The sequence below is a fragment of the Halichoerus grypus genome, unplaced genomic scaffold (genome assembly GCF_964656455.1).
Source record: "Halichoerus grypus unplaced genomic scaffold, mHalGry1.hap1.1 HAP1_SCAFFOLD_38, whole genome shotgun sequence".
Taxonomy (NCBI): domain Eukaryota; kingdom Metazoa; phylum Chordata; class Mammalia; order Carnivora; family Phocidae; genus Halichoerus; species Halichoerus grypus.
Genome location: NW_027555004.1, coordinates 66,588 through 84,716, shown reverse-complemented (window position 1 = coordinate 84,716; position 18,129 = coordinate 66,588). Strand labels below are relative to the sequence as shown.

At 34.4% G+C, this 18,129-nt stretch overlaps 1 protein-coding gene across 1 annotated transcript; it reads left to right on the top strand.

Moving 5' to 3' along the window:
- The first annotated feature begins 7,797 nt into the window (after positions 1-7,797).
- On the top strand, positions 7,798-16,612 carry LOC144380671 (transmembrane protein 135-like). Its single transcript, XM_078065526.1, has 5 exons — positions 7,798-7,900; positions 8,881-8,957; positions 13,206-13,304; positions 14,107-14,174; positions 16,004-16,612. Exons 2-5 carry the CDS (start codon positions 8,901-8,903, stop codon positions 16,134-16,136), a joined length of 357 nt encoding a protein of 118 aa, XP_077921652.1. The 5' UTR covers positions 7,798-7,900; positions 8,881-8,900; the 3' UTR covers positions 16,137-16,612.
- Positions 16,613-18,129: the final 1,517 nt, after the last annotated feature.

Below are 18,129 nucleotides of genomic sequence, written 5' to 3'. Positions count from 1 at the left end.
TGTATTATGTGGGTGAATGATGCCTTGGGTATCAGAACTAATCAGGTCATGGCAGAACTTGTCAGACTTGCCTCCGTGAGTCCACTGCTGTGGAAGCAGATGCAGGGTAATACATAAGCAGAGCAGATAAGACAGGAGATGGGGAGTCCAGGTTTTGAGAAGTTTTAATAACAGACTGAGGGAAGATTAAATGACAGTATAGCTGATACCAGAATTGAACTTCACTAGCAAAGAGAGTTTAACGATTTCTGTGTAGTTCCAGTAGTACTGGCTGAGGAATGCCTTTGAAGAGGACACTTAGAAGTATGAAGAGTGATGGTTTACACATGGCCACCCCTCTCTGATTTACCTCTTTTAGGTCCCAGCTTTAATCCCTCAACTTCACATGGCCAGATATGTCCCATCATCCTGATGACATAAGGGCTACGGGCAGCAGGAATCCCTGCCGTCCCCCTTGTCTGTGAAGGGCTACACGTATATGCCAGCTGTGGTGCAGAATTGGATTTCCGAAAGGGTTTTGCTAATCAGTTTGCAAATGGAATTAAAGAGGTGTGGAGCCAGAATATCACTCTACACATTATTGTTACAAACAAGAAACTTAATGTGTTCCAACCATGAGATAATTAATTAACTGCAGTCTGCAAGAATTACAAAGACTACTCATTTTGGAACATGAACACTTCATAGAGAAAGGGGGAGAGCCAGACCCCTGTTAGATATTTTACTTACTTTTTTACGCCTCAATATAGTCCTGGAGTCAGCATACCAAATAATTAAAAATCTATGTGTCTTGAACAGTAGCCCCCCCAGCAGAAACATTTACTAAACACCAGAGGACCAAGTGGTTTGCATTTAAATCACAAATAACCTACTTTTGAATTCCCACATGATCTATTACTCTATTTATTTTAAAAACTGAATTTTGAATTCTAATCCCGTATCATGTTTCTTTTCCAGATGTTTTCTCTCAAATATAATTAAGTATAAATTCCTGTAACCTGAGCACTTTCTCATTATGATTGTTGCTCAAGTACTGACTTCATGGGTGACTTATGACCGTTATACTCTACAGTAAGCAACTTAAAGCTTCCAAAAGATTTGGCAGAGTATAGAGATAATATATTACATATTTTTCATATTTAGTCACAAATATTTACCAATGTTTTTTCTGTTCTGCATTTAAGTATTTTGACTGCAGTCACATATTTTATGCACTGTGTCAAATGGTGAACTGAAAAGAAAAAAAAATCTGTTATCTTTGCTTTTTTACGTCCTAAGAAACCAAAAGATGCATGCATTTAGAAACAAGTAGGTAATGTTTTCTGCTTTTTTGGTTAGAGAGTGTTAAGCACATCTACACACATACACATCATTTATTATTTTTGTCTTATTTCAGATGTAAGCATGGATCAAGGCATAGGTGTTGCAAACACTATGAAGATAATTGCATCTCTTATTGCATTAAAGTAAGTATATAAAAGTATCACTGTTAGCCATGGGGAATATATATAGAAATAACTTTTTAAAGATTGTATTTATTTGAGAGAGAGAAAAAACATGAGTGGGGGGAGGGGCAGAGGGAGAGGGACAAGTAGACTCCCCACTGAGCACAGAGCCAGATGCTGGGCTTAATCCAGGACCTGAGATCGTGATCTGAGCCAAAGTCAGACACTCAACTGGCTGAGCCACCCAGGCGTGCCCCATATAGAAATAACTTTTGAATTAAAGCATGATTTCAAAGTAAATGGAAAAATAGACAGTAATTGCTATCATTCTTTGCATTTGACTTGAAGAATGAGAAATTTGTGAAAAATAGATAACAATTTAGCTTTTAGTATTCATTTACCAGATCCTTGGTTAATTAATTTTAAAATTTGCTTATTTAAAAGTTAGTGAAGGGGTGCCTGTGTGACTCAGTCGGTTAAGTGTCTGCCTTCAGCTCAGGTCATGATCCCAGGGTCCTGGGATCAAGCCCCGTTTCGGGCTCCCTGCTCAGGGGGAGTCTGCTTCTTGCCCTTCCTCTCCCTCTGCCCCCTCCCCTGCTCATGTTCTCTCTTTCTGTCTCAAATAAATAAATTGTATAAAAAAATCAGTGTAAAACTTTTAAAGTAGAAGAGAAGGTGAAGCAACAACAGCAAAAAAGACAGAAAAATTAAGTTATTAAAATTTATATGTTGTAATGTGTTCTCATTAGAATGCATGCTAGAACAAGGTCCCTGGGGTATGCTGTCTACTAGTGGGTCAGCAGTCATACACATACCCTGTGCGCAATCTGATACAGTGGCATTTGGTGTTGGACTTGTAAAGCTGTTACATTTTTGAAAGCATGGAGGTTACTGGAGCATGTTCAACAGTTACTCTACATGAAGGAAGTTAGCTGTGCCCACTGGCAGAAATTCCTCCCTCCCTAGTATATTTGTGTACTAGAATGTCTCTGCTCACACCCGTCCCCCGTTCTGTGCCTGCCGTCCTTCCATCCTCCATCACCACCACCTCTGGGGAGGAAGTCATTTTCATTGCAGTTAGTCTGGTGCAGGTGGCACCACCTGCCACAAATTCTCTAGTTTTGTCTGTCACAATCCTGATGCTTTAAAAAGTTTATGTTCTTCCTTTATAATATCTGATCCCCACTCAGTTGGTGATGGGAAGTTGTACAGCACCCTCCCAGCAGTCACTCTGAGGAAGAGGGACTGTATCACATTTTGCTTCTGAATGTGAATGCCTGTGGTCTAATATTGATGGTGGCATATACCCAAGCTAACACTTACCTTAGAGTCCCTGAAGATATGAGCAGAGGTTAAAGCAGTATTTTTTCATTTGTGCAGTGGTTTCTGAAACACTCCTTCCAAATCTGATTTCCTGCCCCACTTGTACAATGGCGGGGGGGCGGGCAGCAATGTTGCTGGCAGCCCTTAAGATCTGCCAGCTCCCAGGCAGGAGTTACGCCCTCCAAATGGACGTAATTCTGATTTAAGGGGAGACTTCAGGAGGGGAACTAAGAGAACTATTCTGATTAAATCGGAGGTATTTGAGAAAGTTTGGAAAGAGGGCAAGTGATATTTAAAAAAAAATTATATGAGAAAAGGAGAATTACTGAGGAAGGAAAACATCTAGTCATTGTATCAAAATGTGTACCAGTCCTATAAACTTGGCAATTTATGTATAAATTGGAATATTGTCCATGAATGTAAAATTATTTGGAGACCTGTAGGTGAGGAATTTACGCTACAAATATAGTAAAATACTTTGACAGTGCACCTCATTATCCTAACAGCTCAGTTATACCACATGTTAAATCACATCCCTGAGTAAATATTCGTATGAATTAGCCTTCCCTGCAGCTCACTATGCTCCATTCATACTTTTTGTTGGTTCCTCGTAAGTGCCAATCTCTGTTTTGTCTTTGTGCTTTCTGCCCAAGCTATCTGAAATGTTTTTCTCATGCTAGCTCCTTCTCTTTTCTGTTTAAATGTCACATCCTCTTTCACTTTCCCTTACCACCTAATTTAATATCGGCTGCCTCTTATTTGCCTCCTAGAGTCTTATTTCCTGCACAACTTAACTGTAATCTGTAATTATTTTATGTACTTACTTATTTGCTCTTTCTCTAATGAGCGTGAAGCTCCATGAAGGCAAAAACTTTGTGTCCTCTTCACCACTCTGTCCCCAGCATCTAGTGCAGTGGTTGGCACATGAGAGGCCTTCAGTGAATGTTTTCTGAATACGTGAAAGGGTGAATGGATGGAAGGATGAATGGATCTCTTGAAAATAGCATGGAAAGATTGAACAGGAGTGTGATCCTTGAATCTTTAGATTAATATTGTTAAGATTATTAATGGCAAGATAAAGTGTGAACACTTCATGCATTAAACATATACTGGGCAGTTTCAGTTAAGCAAATGCATGGTAATTTATGCTGATTTGTCAGACAATTTAATTTTCATGTTTTAACCAGGTGTTAAATAGTTTCAGGTAAATTAATGAATGTTTCTTCATAGTAATTCAGTTTTTTTCTAAAAAAGAAGACTGCTCTCTGGAAGATACAAACCTGACTTTTGGAACTTAGCAGGAATGTAGATATTTTTCCATCCCACTGGTGGTGAGAGAGGAGGAGGATGGGAGACTGGTATTACAATGTATTGGTTGAATCATGTGAACTACTGTTCTTTTATATAACATTAGCTTTTGTGCTAATTGGAATTTTTCAGCCTCTCAGTATGAAGTGACATTTAAACTTCATTACCCTAAATACTGAAATGAAATTGACCAACAGTAGTCATCCTCTCTGTTCCCTTTTGCCCTATAGATAGTTGCAGGTAATATGGAAAAATGTTGGCAGCAAGTATGCCTTTGTAGTGGATTTGCTTTTTCGAGTTTTGTTTAGTATACTTTAAAGCTACCATTTCTTAGAGATGTTTTAGCCTGACACTGTTGAGCATAGAAATAAAAACCTAGGTATAATAATTTTTTTTTCCTGGAGAATTCTTTTAACCTGATCATTTAAAAAATTGATATTAAAGGTCTAAAAATAAAATTATTTTTCTGTCAAAAGAATTCCTATTTATAGTAATGATTAAGAAGAGTTCTCTGTTAAAATTTCTGAAAAGCATTTTTTTTTTTTTTTTGGAATTTCAGTGCTTTTGTTCCTAAAATTCAGTTATGGTTTAGGAATTATAAATCCTATGTTAACAATGTTAACAAAATGTCAAGAAATGGAAGTTTGGTGCATAGACAAGCTTAGCCAGTGCTTGTGAGCCTTTCAAGTTTTTGAAAATCAAAGATGAAGTATAGTCACTGAAAAATTTTACTCTTATTTTAAGGTAATTGTTTTAAAATTGAGGTCTTTAAGGCTTAATTTTGAAAATACTTTGATATAAACTGGGGTTATTTATTTATTTGGAATTCTGTTTTGATTCTGCGACAGTAAAATTTATATCTGACGGACTTAGAAATTTGGGTGTAAATCAGAATTTATCCCAATTTTCTCTAGGGTTTCATCAGAATGTTTAGCGTGGGATACTTGATCCAGTGCTGCCTCAGAATCCCCTCTGCATTCAGGCATCTGTTTACACAGCCATCCCGGCTATTTTCTCTCTTCTACAATAAAGAAAATTTCCAGCTCGGAGCTTTTCTGGGCTCTTTTGTTAGTATATATACAAGGTAAGGCTTTCCGAAGAGGGAGGAAAATGGGAAATAAATAACATGGCTATTATTAGAATGAGATACGGCCTTTACCCATCTATCATTTTTTAAATACTTCTTTCTGTTGTATTCATAAATAACGTCTCCAAATATACACAACATATTAGGAATTGAGGTTGGAGAAATTTCTTCTTTTAAAATATTACTTAATGTGCTTGAAAGTGTAGACATATTTGCATTTATACACAATATTAAAGATTCTCAAAGACTTTTTTTTTCAATAATGTAGATACTGAAAAAATATGAACTTTTTGATATTTCTAACATCAAAAATGGTATTAATATTTCTGGTCTGTTTGTATTTCTTAATCATACTTGCTGCCTGCTTATTAATTTAAACATATTTCAGACCCTTCTAGCTGATCTCAACACTTGAGCCAGTAAAGATTTTCTTTTGTAACTTATATAAGCAATGACTTATGATTTTTCTTTGTCCTACTCACTATTCCTACTGCACTCTCCCAAAGAACCATAGTGAACATTCTTCCATCCCTTTCTGTATGTTCCTATAAACATACCCACACGAGTATAAGTGCACACCTAAACACTTATGTAGGGATCATCCATGACACAGTACTCTGAAATTTTAAGTAATGGTGTTTTAATGGGAGTCACTCATATATAAATCATATTACCTTTTATTAACCATCAAAAATTTAGATTCTAAATCTAAATGTAGATTCCAGATGGTAAAATGTGTTGACTAAGGGTAGTTGTATGCATATACACACATTTGTTCTTAAACTAAAAAAAATTAATGCTGGGAAACTTGAATTCTGGAGTCATTTTGGGTAAGATAGTTATGTATCATTTTATGTAAAAGTTTACTTATAAAAGGTAGGTATGGGGGAAGTATTTTGAAATGGACAGGAGAACAGGAGTAACAAATGACAAACTATAGTTAATTACTTGTTATGAAATATTACTAATATTGAAAGTATTTTCAATATGGTGTGACTAGGAAACATTACTGATGTGTTTGAATACACAAGAGTTAATAGGACAGAATATTGGCAGTTATGTTTATATTCATTTTCTTTTTCATTTCTCCTGTCATAGAGTTTGTATTTATTCTTAACATAAACTCTTAAGTGTTACATGTAGATTGTCTCCAACATTTTTATCCCAGGTTGGTTATTCTCCACCATCCAGCATATCTCAGAGCAAGATATTGATTATATTTGATATATAGTTTTTCTATTCTTTTACTTCAATCTTTCCGTGTCTTCAATTTAAAGGTTGATTTCTTTTAGATGACATGTATTTGGTTCTTCCTTTTTTATACAGTTTGATAATCTCTATTAATTGGTATGTTTAGACTGTTCACATTTAATGTACTTTTTGATATGGCTTAGTTTAAAGCTAACTTCTTGCTAGTTGTTTTGTATTTGTTCCCCCCCTTTTTTTCTTTTTCTGCCTCCTGGATTTTTTTTTTAATTTCTATATTTTATTTTTATTAATTTTTAATATTTTTTGTATTCATTCTTCACGTTTGGCTTACTATTTATACCTCTTTTTAAATTTAGTGAATGCCTTAACATTTATAATAAACATTTTAAATCCATCAGTCAATTTTTTCAAATATTATACCACTTCATGTATAGTGTAAGAATCTTACACTATACTTCAGATTCCTCCTTCTCATCCTTTGTGGTATACATTTATCTTTTCATGTGTTATAACCCCCCCGATACATTGTTACCATTTTTGTTTTAGACCAGGAGTCAGAAAACGTTTTCTGTAAAGGGCCAGATGATAAGTGTTTTAAACTTTACGGACAGTATTTGGTCTCTGTCACGGCTACTCAGCTCTGCAGTTGTAGTGTGAAAGCAGCCATAGACAATATATAAATCAACGAGCATAGCTATATTCTAACAAAACTTTATCAGACTTTAATTAGAATCTCATAAGATTTTGACCTGTCACAGCATATTATTCTTTTATTTATTTCATCCATCGAGAAGTATAAAAACATTCTTAGCTCATGAACCATACAAAAACAGGTGACAGGTCAGATTTGGCTAGTGGGCCATAGTTTTCTGACCACTGATTTAGAGTTAATTTATTTTTATAGAAATAGACAACATTAAAAAATGTCTTCTAAATTTATCTTCATTTTGCCATCTTCAGAGCTCCTCATTTCTTTTTACAGATCTAAACTGGTACCATATTCCTTTGGCCTGCAAAACGACCTTTAACATTTCTGGTAATGTAGGTCTGTAGGTGATGAATTTTCTCAGTGTTTATCCACTCAAAAAGTCTTTATTTCATCTTCATATTGAAAAAGATTTTCTCTGAGGATAGAATTCTGGCTTAGATTTGTAGTTTACCCAACTTTTCTCCTTATTAGAGTGGGAGTGATTCTACATCTAGGCAAGGTAGAATTTATGCTTTCATTTTGAAAAACCATGACAGCAAAAATATTATGTATAATTTCTTAATAGAGTCTATGCAGAACAATAACTTTATAGTAGGTTATTGTTGATAATTTTCCCAATCATGTATTTAGTTTGAGTTAGATAGGATCACCAATTTGCCTCCACAGTCAGCTAGTGACTCACTCATTATAGATGTTACATGCACCTTTTCTAGAAATGAAACAACTGAAGTCATTGCATTTTCTTCTTGATACAGGGTACTAGTTGCTTCCTGCGCTGGGTCAGAAACCTGGATGATGAACTGCATGCTATTATAGCTGGTAAAGCAATGATAAAACAGAGTTATTATTATTGTATCAATCAGTGGCAAGAATGATGCAGAAATAGTTTCCAAATTCATCTGATTTCTATGTAACTCTCTTTCTCTGGAATACAGTCTCTATTGAGGCACTAGTCCAAACATTTTATATTTGCAAAGTTTAACCTACCAAGGCATTCTTGCCATCAGGTGTTTTGAATTGGCAGTATAGTGATTTGGGTATCTGCCCTGCTACAGGCCAGAAATCCTGGGGAATGTGTCATAATAGAACATAAAACTTAAAAACTTTGTGACTAATGGAAAGGCAGTTCTATTTCTCAAAGTATTCTGTTTTTGCCATGGGCATGTGACATATAGTTTAATAAAATATATTTTTTATTTTTTAGAAACTTAAATAATTTCATAAAAATTAAAACGTAAGATTAACATTTTCTACAAGTTGCAACATACATGCTACTTAAGTTAAATTGACAATTTTCAGATATTTATTAGCAATATACCTGCTAGCAGTATTTCAGGCCTCCCCCTGCCTTGGTCTTCCATTTATAGAACAAAGACACTACTATGGAGAGAAGTGTGATGATAGCACTAAAAGTAATTTGAGCTGTTAAAAGAATAGATTAATAAATATTTCCACTTAGAAATGATATCAGTAGCCTTTAAAAATTATTTTTGAAAATCATTATATTTGTCAGGACAACTGTTGTTTTTAAAGTTAAATTTAGAATGTAAAGTTTATTTTAATATGCATATTAGAATTGTGTGTTCCTAACTCTGAAGGTCCATTTCTTAATTTAAAAATATATGATACCCATAAACTCACCACATTTTAATGTCAAGTCTATTCCTGTCCTTGATTTTGTATAACAAAAGGCAGCGCTGCAGATCAATTCTGTCTTACTTTAAGTGAATTGACATTTCTGAGTGACTTAACTAACAAATACTTCAAGATTTGATGTTTTGCTTTATTTGTTGTTTCAGGATTTTTGGCAGGAGTATCAATGATGTTTTATAAAAGTACAACAATTTCCATGTATTTAGCTTCCAAATTGGTGGAGGTAAGCAAACATTTCTATGTATGTATATTTCCAAAGGATATAGAGCTTTTCTAGCTGGTTTAGCAGCAAATATATATCCCAATTTACAAGAGCAAGTCAGTTTTATAAAAGTATTTACAAAGTCAGTTCTCCCATTTTTTCTTCTTTCTTTATGTGTTTTGTTTTCAAATATATACAAGTGTAGAAAGAATAAAGTAACTAACCCTCATGTACCCATTATACAGCTTCAACAGTTAATAGCATTTGACCAATCTCATTCCATCTCGACTGCCCCAACCTCAGAAGTACTGAATTTTTTTGAAGCAAATCCCAGACATATCTCACTTCTTCCAACTCAGGATTAAAGACTCCTTAAAAACAAACAGATCAATAGTACTACCAAAGTATAATCAAATTACCATTTTCATATATTTAAAAAACCTCATAATTCTTTAATATTAGTATGTATACAGTTAGAGCTTATATTCTCACTGATTGTCAAACAGATGTCTTTTTGCAATCTCTGTTTTAATTGGATCCAAAGTCTCTTAATAGCAACTCTCCTTCCCCACCTCTTTCTTTTCCTTGCCATTTATTTGTTAAAGATCTAGGTTATTAGTTCTGTGGAATTCCCACATTCTGGATTTTGCGGATTGTCTCCTTCCTGGTGGTGTTAACATGTTTCTTTAACCCACATATTTCCTGTAAATTACTAATTAGATCTAGAGGCTTAAGCAATTCAGGTTCAATTTTTAGGAGGTGGAGGGGGACAGAAATAGCTCACAATTACTGTGTGTATGAATTCCCATTGCATCGTATTAGGAAGCACAGAAATGTCTGGTTGTCTACCTTTTTGTGATGCTAAGATTGATCAGTGGGCTCAGTGTTAATAGAGCTAATATAAATATTAAAAAAAAATAGAGCTAACATAAGACTCCCTATTAGGTTTTCACTTAACTGTTTTAGCAGCCATTAATAATCATTGCCAGGGTTTATTATTTCATTGAGAGTTGCAAAATGGTCAATTGTTTCTTCTTAGTACTTATTAGTGGGAATTCTTTTTAAAAAGAACTTTCCCTTTTCAACTGGTTACTCTGAAATAGTTTGCTCACAAAGTGAAAATAAAATGCTTGATTACTTCTCTTTATTTCCTGGTGTTCAGAATGAATTAGTTTCTAGCATTCTGCAAAATTGACCTATGAGTCTTTATTTTCAGGTGTCATTATGAAGATGTGAATTTTAACATATTTGGTTTGTTTTGACCCAGTTATTGCAGTCATTGCCCTAATTTTGACCATGAGAGCCTCTGCAAGTTGCTCCTGTTTCTTTTTTACATAATGCCTATATCTCTGGTAGCTTTCTTGCTTTGTGATAAAACGAGATGTTCCAGGCTCATCTTGGACATTTCCTGCCCCAGGCACAGAATCAACCTTTTCTCCAATAACCACTAGTTTCTTTTGGTGGGAAATGGTATTTAGAGGCTTCAATTTGGGTGCTAGAAGTTTCTTGATCCCCAGCTAGCCAAGGTTTCTTGGCCTTTCCAGTGAACAGAGCTAGAGAATCCTTCCCTCCCCCAACACCCTTTTTTTAGAGAAAGAGAAAATAATGAGCATATTGATATTTCCAATTAAAAGTTAAGATTGCAGATTTTTATTTAACTTGTTTGATTTTCTAAAAATTTTACCTCACTGAAAATCTGTGTCCCTAATGACATTAAGGGAATTACATATTTGCTTTATTCAAGTGTGTGTGTGTGTGTGTGTGTGTGTGTGTGTGTGTGTGAGAGAGAGAGAGAGAGTTTGATATTTTTCTCAGTGCAATTGGAAGTCATTGGAGAGTTTTAATCATGGAAATGAAATTATTTAATTCGCGTTTTAAGAAGACAAAAACATTCTGCCATTATATAAGGAATAGACTAGAGGCAAGATTGGAGGCTGGGAGAACAGTTAGTCTCAAGCAGGAGATGGTGGCTTGTAGAGATGGAGAGAAATACACAAATTTGCTGTATGTTTAGGAGATAGATTTGACAAGGCTTGCTAATGGAGAGGAAAAGGAGAGTGAGAGAAAGAACATATCCCCAAGCTAGCAAAGATACATTCTTTGACACGGGAAATCCAATATCAAGATCTAGTTTGTAAAAAATGTGTTTTATAGCTGCTTCTTCCCTAAATGGCTAGAGTTTTTTAAGCCAAGTGGTGGCGTAGCTGTTTTCTTATATCAACAGGCCGTATTTGATCTTGGCAAAAGAAACTGGGTAAAAAGTATGCTGATAAGAATTTTTTTTTAATTCAGAAAATTACAAATTTATTAATTTTTTTAAGATTTTTTTATTTATTTGACAGAGACACAGCGAGAGAGGGAACACAAGCAGGGGGGAATGGGAGAGGGAGAAGCAGGCTTCCCACCGAACAGGGAGCCCGATGTGGGGCTCAATCCCAGGACCCTGGCATCATGACCTGAGCCGAAGGCAGATGCTTAACGACTGAGCCACCCAGGTGCCCCAGAAAATTACAAATTTAAACTTACTGTGTCCTTTGTGGAATTAATGACTGTGGTGTAATAGGCAATCATTTTTCTATGATTGAAGTTAATTTTATATTAAAATGCATTACTATAATAATGAATATTAAATAAAAGTCAGCTGACTAGACAACTTTTTTCTTGGAAAAAATTATTTCCAAGATGTATTTATTGAATATTTATTATGTTCCCATTACTGTACTAGGTGCTGATAAGCATATAGAAGTATAGGATATGGTACCCCCCTTCATTAACTTAGAATCTGGTTCAATAGATAAGTTTTATTATAAGAAATTAGGAAAACAGTTATTCCATATATCAAGAGATACCTGTTTCACATGTTTCTATGATACCATTCTACCACATCTGAATTTCATTTTTGTCAACATGAATACACAATATACCCGTACTTTGTAATATACTGTATAGTATTTTCAAAATAGTGGCCCATGTATATGTTCCTTCCTAAGTAGATTATAACTCTTTGTACATTATCTTACAGATTGAAGTTAATTTTTTATTAAAATGCTGTTATTATATAATGAATTTTAAATAAAAAAACCAGCTGTATAGACAACTTTTTTGGTGAAAATTATTTCATGTTCTTTCATTCATGGACCACCCATGTCTTCTTGAACCTTCCTCCACCTGATTGTAACATGGTTTTCCACTTTTCTTATGAGTTCTGCTTTAGCTTTCCCATGTTTCAGAGAAACCATTGCCATGAATTACTCCATGTTCTATCCATGTAAATTGGCTGGTCCTTCCCCATATGTACCATGTGCTTTCACCCAGCTTATTACCCCTGCTTTTTCTCTCTTGTGCCTCTTAGGAGGCAACACTATTAGAAGCGTAGTCAGCAGACTTGTGCTAGTCCAGGAACTCTTTGTTATCAGTTCAGAACGAGATAAGTATAGAAATTGAGAACAAGCATTTGGAAACTTATATAGCAACTTGACAGAGTAATTTGTCTTTTGAATATAAGAGTGAAAATTTGGTTCAATTTTGTATTTTTAAAATTTATTTTTCTAGTAATTTATTTTTACTGCATTATAAAAGCATCAAGTCATGACAACTGGAATTAAAAAAAAAAAATGTTTCTTCACTGCAGGTGGTTTGAGAAGCACTACTCAAATGTAGTCATTTCTGAAATTCTCTTTGGTCCTTTGTCCTAGACTGAGTAGTTTGCTCCCTCCTCAGAGGGGCCAAAAATATATATATATATACACAATAAATATATATACATAGTTATACATCTAAGTGCATTAGTTATTTCTGTTATGCACCAACTTAGATGTTATTGTGTTCATTTTTAAATCCCAAGCTCCTAGCTTAGTGCCCAGCATGTAGTTAATTAAATGTTGAATGAATGAGTGAGTGAGTGAATAAGTGAATATATGTAGCAGGGAAGGGAGGACCTGAGCATTATACAAAAGCATTATACAAAAAGCATTGAAGAATAAATGATATAAAAGAAGGAGCAATAAAAAGTTACTGAATTTCACAGGTAAGTATTATTACTGGTACCTCAGGTTTTGGGTGAGGGAATGCGGGAAGGAAAGGGCTGACACTTAACTCTGTCATGGAAGATACGACCTGTAATTTGAGCTCTGAAAGGATAATTAGTATTTGGAAGGTAGACAGGGAGTGAGTATATTGCTCCACTGTATTGTTAATGCTATTTAAAGTTGTGTGTGTGTGTGATTTTTTTTTTAATAAATCTTGGATTATATTTGTTTTTCCTTCCAGACAATGTATTTCAAAGGCATTGAAGCAGGAAAGGTTCCCTATTTTCCCCATGCAGATACTATCATCTATTCCATCTCTACAGCAATTTGCTTCCAGGCAGTAAGTATAGCTTTTTGAAATGAGAAATAAAATTATTTCTATATCTGTACATTAAACCAATGGGGGGGAATAAAGGCCTGGGAACATTTCTATTGGTTATATTTTATTTTTTATTTTAATTTTTTTACCAAGATAGCTTGCAAGTTTCAAATCATTAAACATGTTAACGGGCCAACTCATGTTTTCTGAACACAATAATTTTTATGTTTAAATAGAGTGCAATTTATAGGTAAATGATTGCTCCAGTACCTTGGCTAGAATGCCCAGTTTAATTAAACTTCTAGAAGAAGGAAGATACCATGAGCATAAATAAGAATAATTGCATTTCCCCAGTATTAGGCAGTAAAGATGGGGGTAGAGTCTAGTTTATTAGAAGCATTGTTCAATTTCTTTAAATTCTGTAATCATCATTATTGATGTTAATGGTTTTAGGGCTGTTGCAAAATTTGGGGAACCACTTTCATTTGCACTTTTTCAGAGTAATGCTGCCAGGTTGATAAACTCATTATAACTAGTGAAGTGCCAGCTCTCTAATGAGTATTCAGTAAATGCTTTCCTAATAATAATAGCTTAACTCAATTATTATTTCATAAGCAGTATTCTTATTTGAGGGCATATTTACAAAGATTCTCGATAGTTAATCAACTTAAACCTAAATACATATTTTTGTATCATCATCACTGTTGTTTTTAAAATACAATGAGCAATAAAAATAAGAGATAAAAATGCTCTGTTGCCTAATACAAATAATCATATTTCCTATTGACTAAAAGAATTCTCAAACTGAATGTTCTAACCTTAGGCTGTCATGGAAGTTCAGACCTTGCGGCCGTCTTACTGGAAGTTCCTTTTAAGGCTCACCAAGGGCAAGTAAGTGACAGAGACGTAACTGACCATAGAAAACGAGCAGTTGCCACAAAACAGATTTTGAATCTTTCCATCTTTTTGAGGGAATATTCTTTCAGTGGTAAAGTAGTCCTCTTAGGTATAAAGCAAATATGACCAACTTAACAAGAATGACGTGGGGCCTTGTTTTAGTGAACATTATTTGACTTTTCTTTTCCCTATATTATTTTAGATATTTTAAATGTTGTAGGAAAATGCTGTATTGATCTGAAAACTCATTAGTTGCTAAATAACACACTTGTGTCTCACTTTTAAAGTTTTTGATCTCTTCTTTTTGATTAAAAATACTTACTAAGCAGATTTATTAGAAATCTTGCCTAAATAATTAAATGATTTCCATTTGGGGAAAAATAATCCTATTCTTTCTTGATATTATAAGCATAATTTCCTCTGCCTTTATTATTCTGTCCTTCATTGTTTTCGTTAGCATTTTCTGATGTTAATCTAATTCTTTGGGTTGCAGCTTGACCTCAGAGACTGTGGACTTTGGAGTCAGACAGACTTAGGTTTGACTCTGGCTCTGATAACCTTTAGCTGTGTCACTCATGGGAAAGTTGTTTACCCTCATGAGCCTCCGTTTCTCTCTCTCTACTGGAAACAGTAATATATTCTTTGTATGGTTGTGGGAAAATCGAGATGTTTGTAATAGCACTTAGCACCTAGTAAGCACTAAATTGCAGCTGTTATTAATATTACTATGATTCATAGTTTTAATAGCAAACAGTTGTATAGTGCTTACTGTGTCCCAGATATGGTTTTAAGATACCCACACATACCCATACAACACAGGGGTACATGCATATGTGTTTAATCCTTAAAATAGCTCTATGAGATAAGTACTTTTAAGATCCTGATTTTATATGGGAGTCAGCTGAGGTGCACAGAGAGGTGAGCTAGCTTGCCAGAGTCACACAGCAGATGAAGGCGCTGTGGGATATGAGCCAGGCAGTCTGGCTGCAGCATTCTTCCTCTTAGCCATGATTTCTGTGTGTCCTTTAATGTTACTATTAGTTAATTTCCTATTTCTGTGTCATTTAGTTTTTTGCCCATTAATGAGCTTAACCAGTTGATTATTTTGGAAGGGAACTTACTTTGGAAAGGCACTGAAAGTTACATTTATTGTTCTTGGAGTAGTGACGATGGCCAAGGGCTCAAAACTAAATTCATTCCTCTCCCCAGAAGAAATGCTTGGGATCAGGCATAGAGACACAGGTTCCTCCTGCGCATTAGCTCAATATGTGTCTTTTTAATTTTTTTTTTTTTATCTTTTAAGTTAGGTGATGGATAAAACGAGGGTATGCTTTTGCTTTGTTGTGTCTATTAGAAATTTGAAAACCTATATGCTGTTTTCCCTTTAATCATGGCTTGCACATTTGGATGTGTTTTCTGTGGATTGTGAGGCATCAAAATGTCAATTATGAAAGAAATTTACATTTAATACCTTTGCCTCATTGGTAACATTAAGCTCAGTCATTTATTTATTTCCTGTGATTTCGTTCATCAGAAAAATTATAATGAACCTGTTTTTCTATTTGACATAATCTAGTGGAAAGAACTTGAGAGGGGCTCCTGAGGGTCTCTGGGGTTTCAGGTCTGGGGATTATTATCTCTTTAAAGAAAATATGAGACAGTAGTCTTGAGGTAGAGGATCAGTATGAATTTTGAATCTGCCATTGAGTCTTTTGTCATGTCAATCTTTTGTGTTTTCCCATTCCATGAAAGACATGTCAAGTGAAGCATCTTATTTTATGAACTTCATTAAATACTTGTTCACTGTGTCCTCTGTTTTGCAGATTTGCTGTCATGAACCGAAAAGTCCTTGATGTTTTTGGTACTGGTGCATCTAAACACTTTCAGGATTTTATCCCTAGGTTGGATCCAAGATATACGACTGTAACACCAGAGTTGCCCATCGAGTTTTCTTGAAGATGACTGTAATTTATTAATGTGACCTAATGTTTCATTATTTTCTTCTGAAGAGTTAATTATGTTGAATCACAAAGATGGAGTCTTGAGCTTGAACTTCAGTGTTATTTCAATGAGAGATGCTCTTTGTTTTTCTTACCAATCAGAAGTACAGAAGCTTTTTAGGAAGGTGTTGCTTAATAATTAAGCGCCCTTCCATAGCCAGAACCTGATTCTGGGTCGCTGTAGTGGTTGACATGATGCTATATTATTGATTAAGTTATGTCCACAAGCAACCTTAAATAATCTATGTAGAAATGTAGTAACAAATAAGAGTATACTTAAAATTACTTTAAAAGATGTTTTTAGTTCATTCCAATATAATTTTTGGTTAAAACTAAGAATATTTCTATGTGTTAGGATCACAGGTACATGGATTTGGTCTGTATTTTTTTTTTACTTTTGAATTGGTAACTATAGTAGTTAAATGTATGGATATGAAGTAACTTCACAGATAATGCTGCTTTAGTATAAAACAATTTAATTGAAAAAGTGGCCATTCTTACTTCAGGGATGCAAAGACGGGTCTTATGCTGTTTGAATAAATGCCGTGGTATCCATGTCTTCTTTTACTGATACCTTCATCTCTCTCCCATGATGAGTTGGGCTGTCTGGCAGCCCAGTGAACCTCTGTACTAATGGCGGCAGGTTGGAGGTAAATGGAAATTGACATACCTGGTACAGTCAAAATGTATGTTTTAATCTTTTGCAGAAGCATTACACTTGAATATTTAAAAGCAAATGAGGTTCCTTCTAAATCTCTTGTGGGTTTATAGTATTTGTTTTCATTTATAAGGACGGAATTCTTCATGGCTAAGGTTGTCTCCCATTGTAGATTTAGAAGGGATCAAAAATAGTTTTGGCAAGTTTGTCATTTTGTTCCCTCTCAACTGTTCCACCTACACAATGGATATTTTACAACTACAAACAATATAAGAATCTGGTGGTTGTTAAAAAGTCCATTTCATCACTAATGGGATTCAGGTTCTGTAGCCTCTTTTCAAAAACTTATTGTCACCATTTTTATTCCTGTTAGAATAAAGAAGTGACAGAATGTAGTCACTGTTGATTATGAGTTCAGGACAGCTGTGATTAAAATATGATTACTCTTTAGAGTTTTTCAGGGAAAAGTTATACTTTTCTAAATTAATAAAAGGCTTAATTGGTTATGATGTCTACAGTTAATATAACAAATAGGGATGATGGTATATTTTTTTAATATCCTTTTGATGCTGAAAAGTTTTGGGCCATTGTAAATTAATTATACAGTAGAACCTGTGTTGCAACAAGGATTATAACCCAGACTTTAAAAATGCTTAATCCTCCATATTCCATTTCATCAAGCCCTGTATATTTCTATTTACGTGTAATCCTGTCCTTGGTTGGTAATGGCAAATTGAAACCCAACAAAACGACAGACTCTGGTACCATGGTAACAGAGAGAGCCACTTTAATTAGGTCAAATTTCTGCATTGTGATTAACTTTTTGGAATTGACTTGTCTATTAGACAACACTGTTAAGGCATCGTTTTGGTTTCAGACTTCAAAATTCATTAATAAATTAAGTTTTAACTTTTTATTCACTGGAATCAAAATGACGATTAGTATTGTGTTTACTTTTAAAAATGAAATATTATAGCAGTGAAGAAAGCACTGCCCCTGCCCCTCATTATCTTTATTTAGAAATTATGTTTATATTATTTATCCTGTCTGCTTAAAAGAAAAACATTTTAATTTGTAAGTTACTGTTGTCATTAACATTAAAAAGGCTATGATGTTGAAAGACAAATCCTACTGAAATTTGATGAGATGGTTTAGTAAAATTTTACTGTCAAAAGGTACATTTCTATGATTTACTTTTTTCTCAAACTATAGTCATTTTTTAAATATAAAATGTAAAATGAAATAACCATCATGAAGCAGAATACAGTGATGAACATATAGCTTGAGTGAA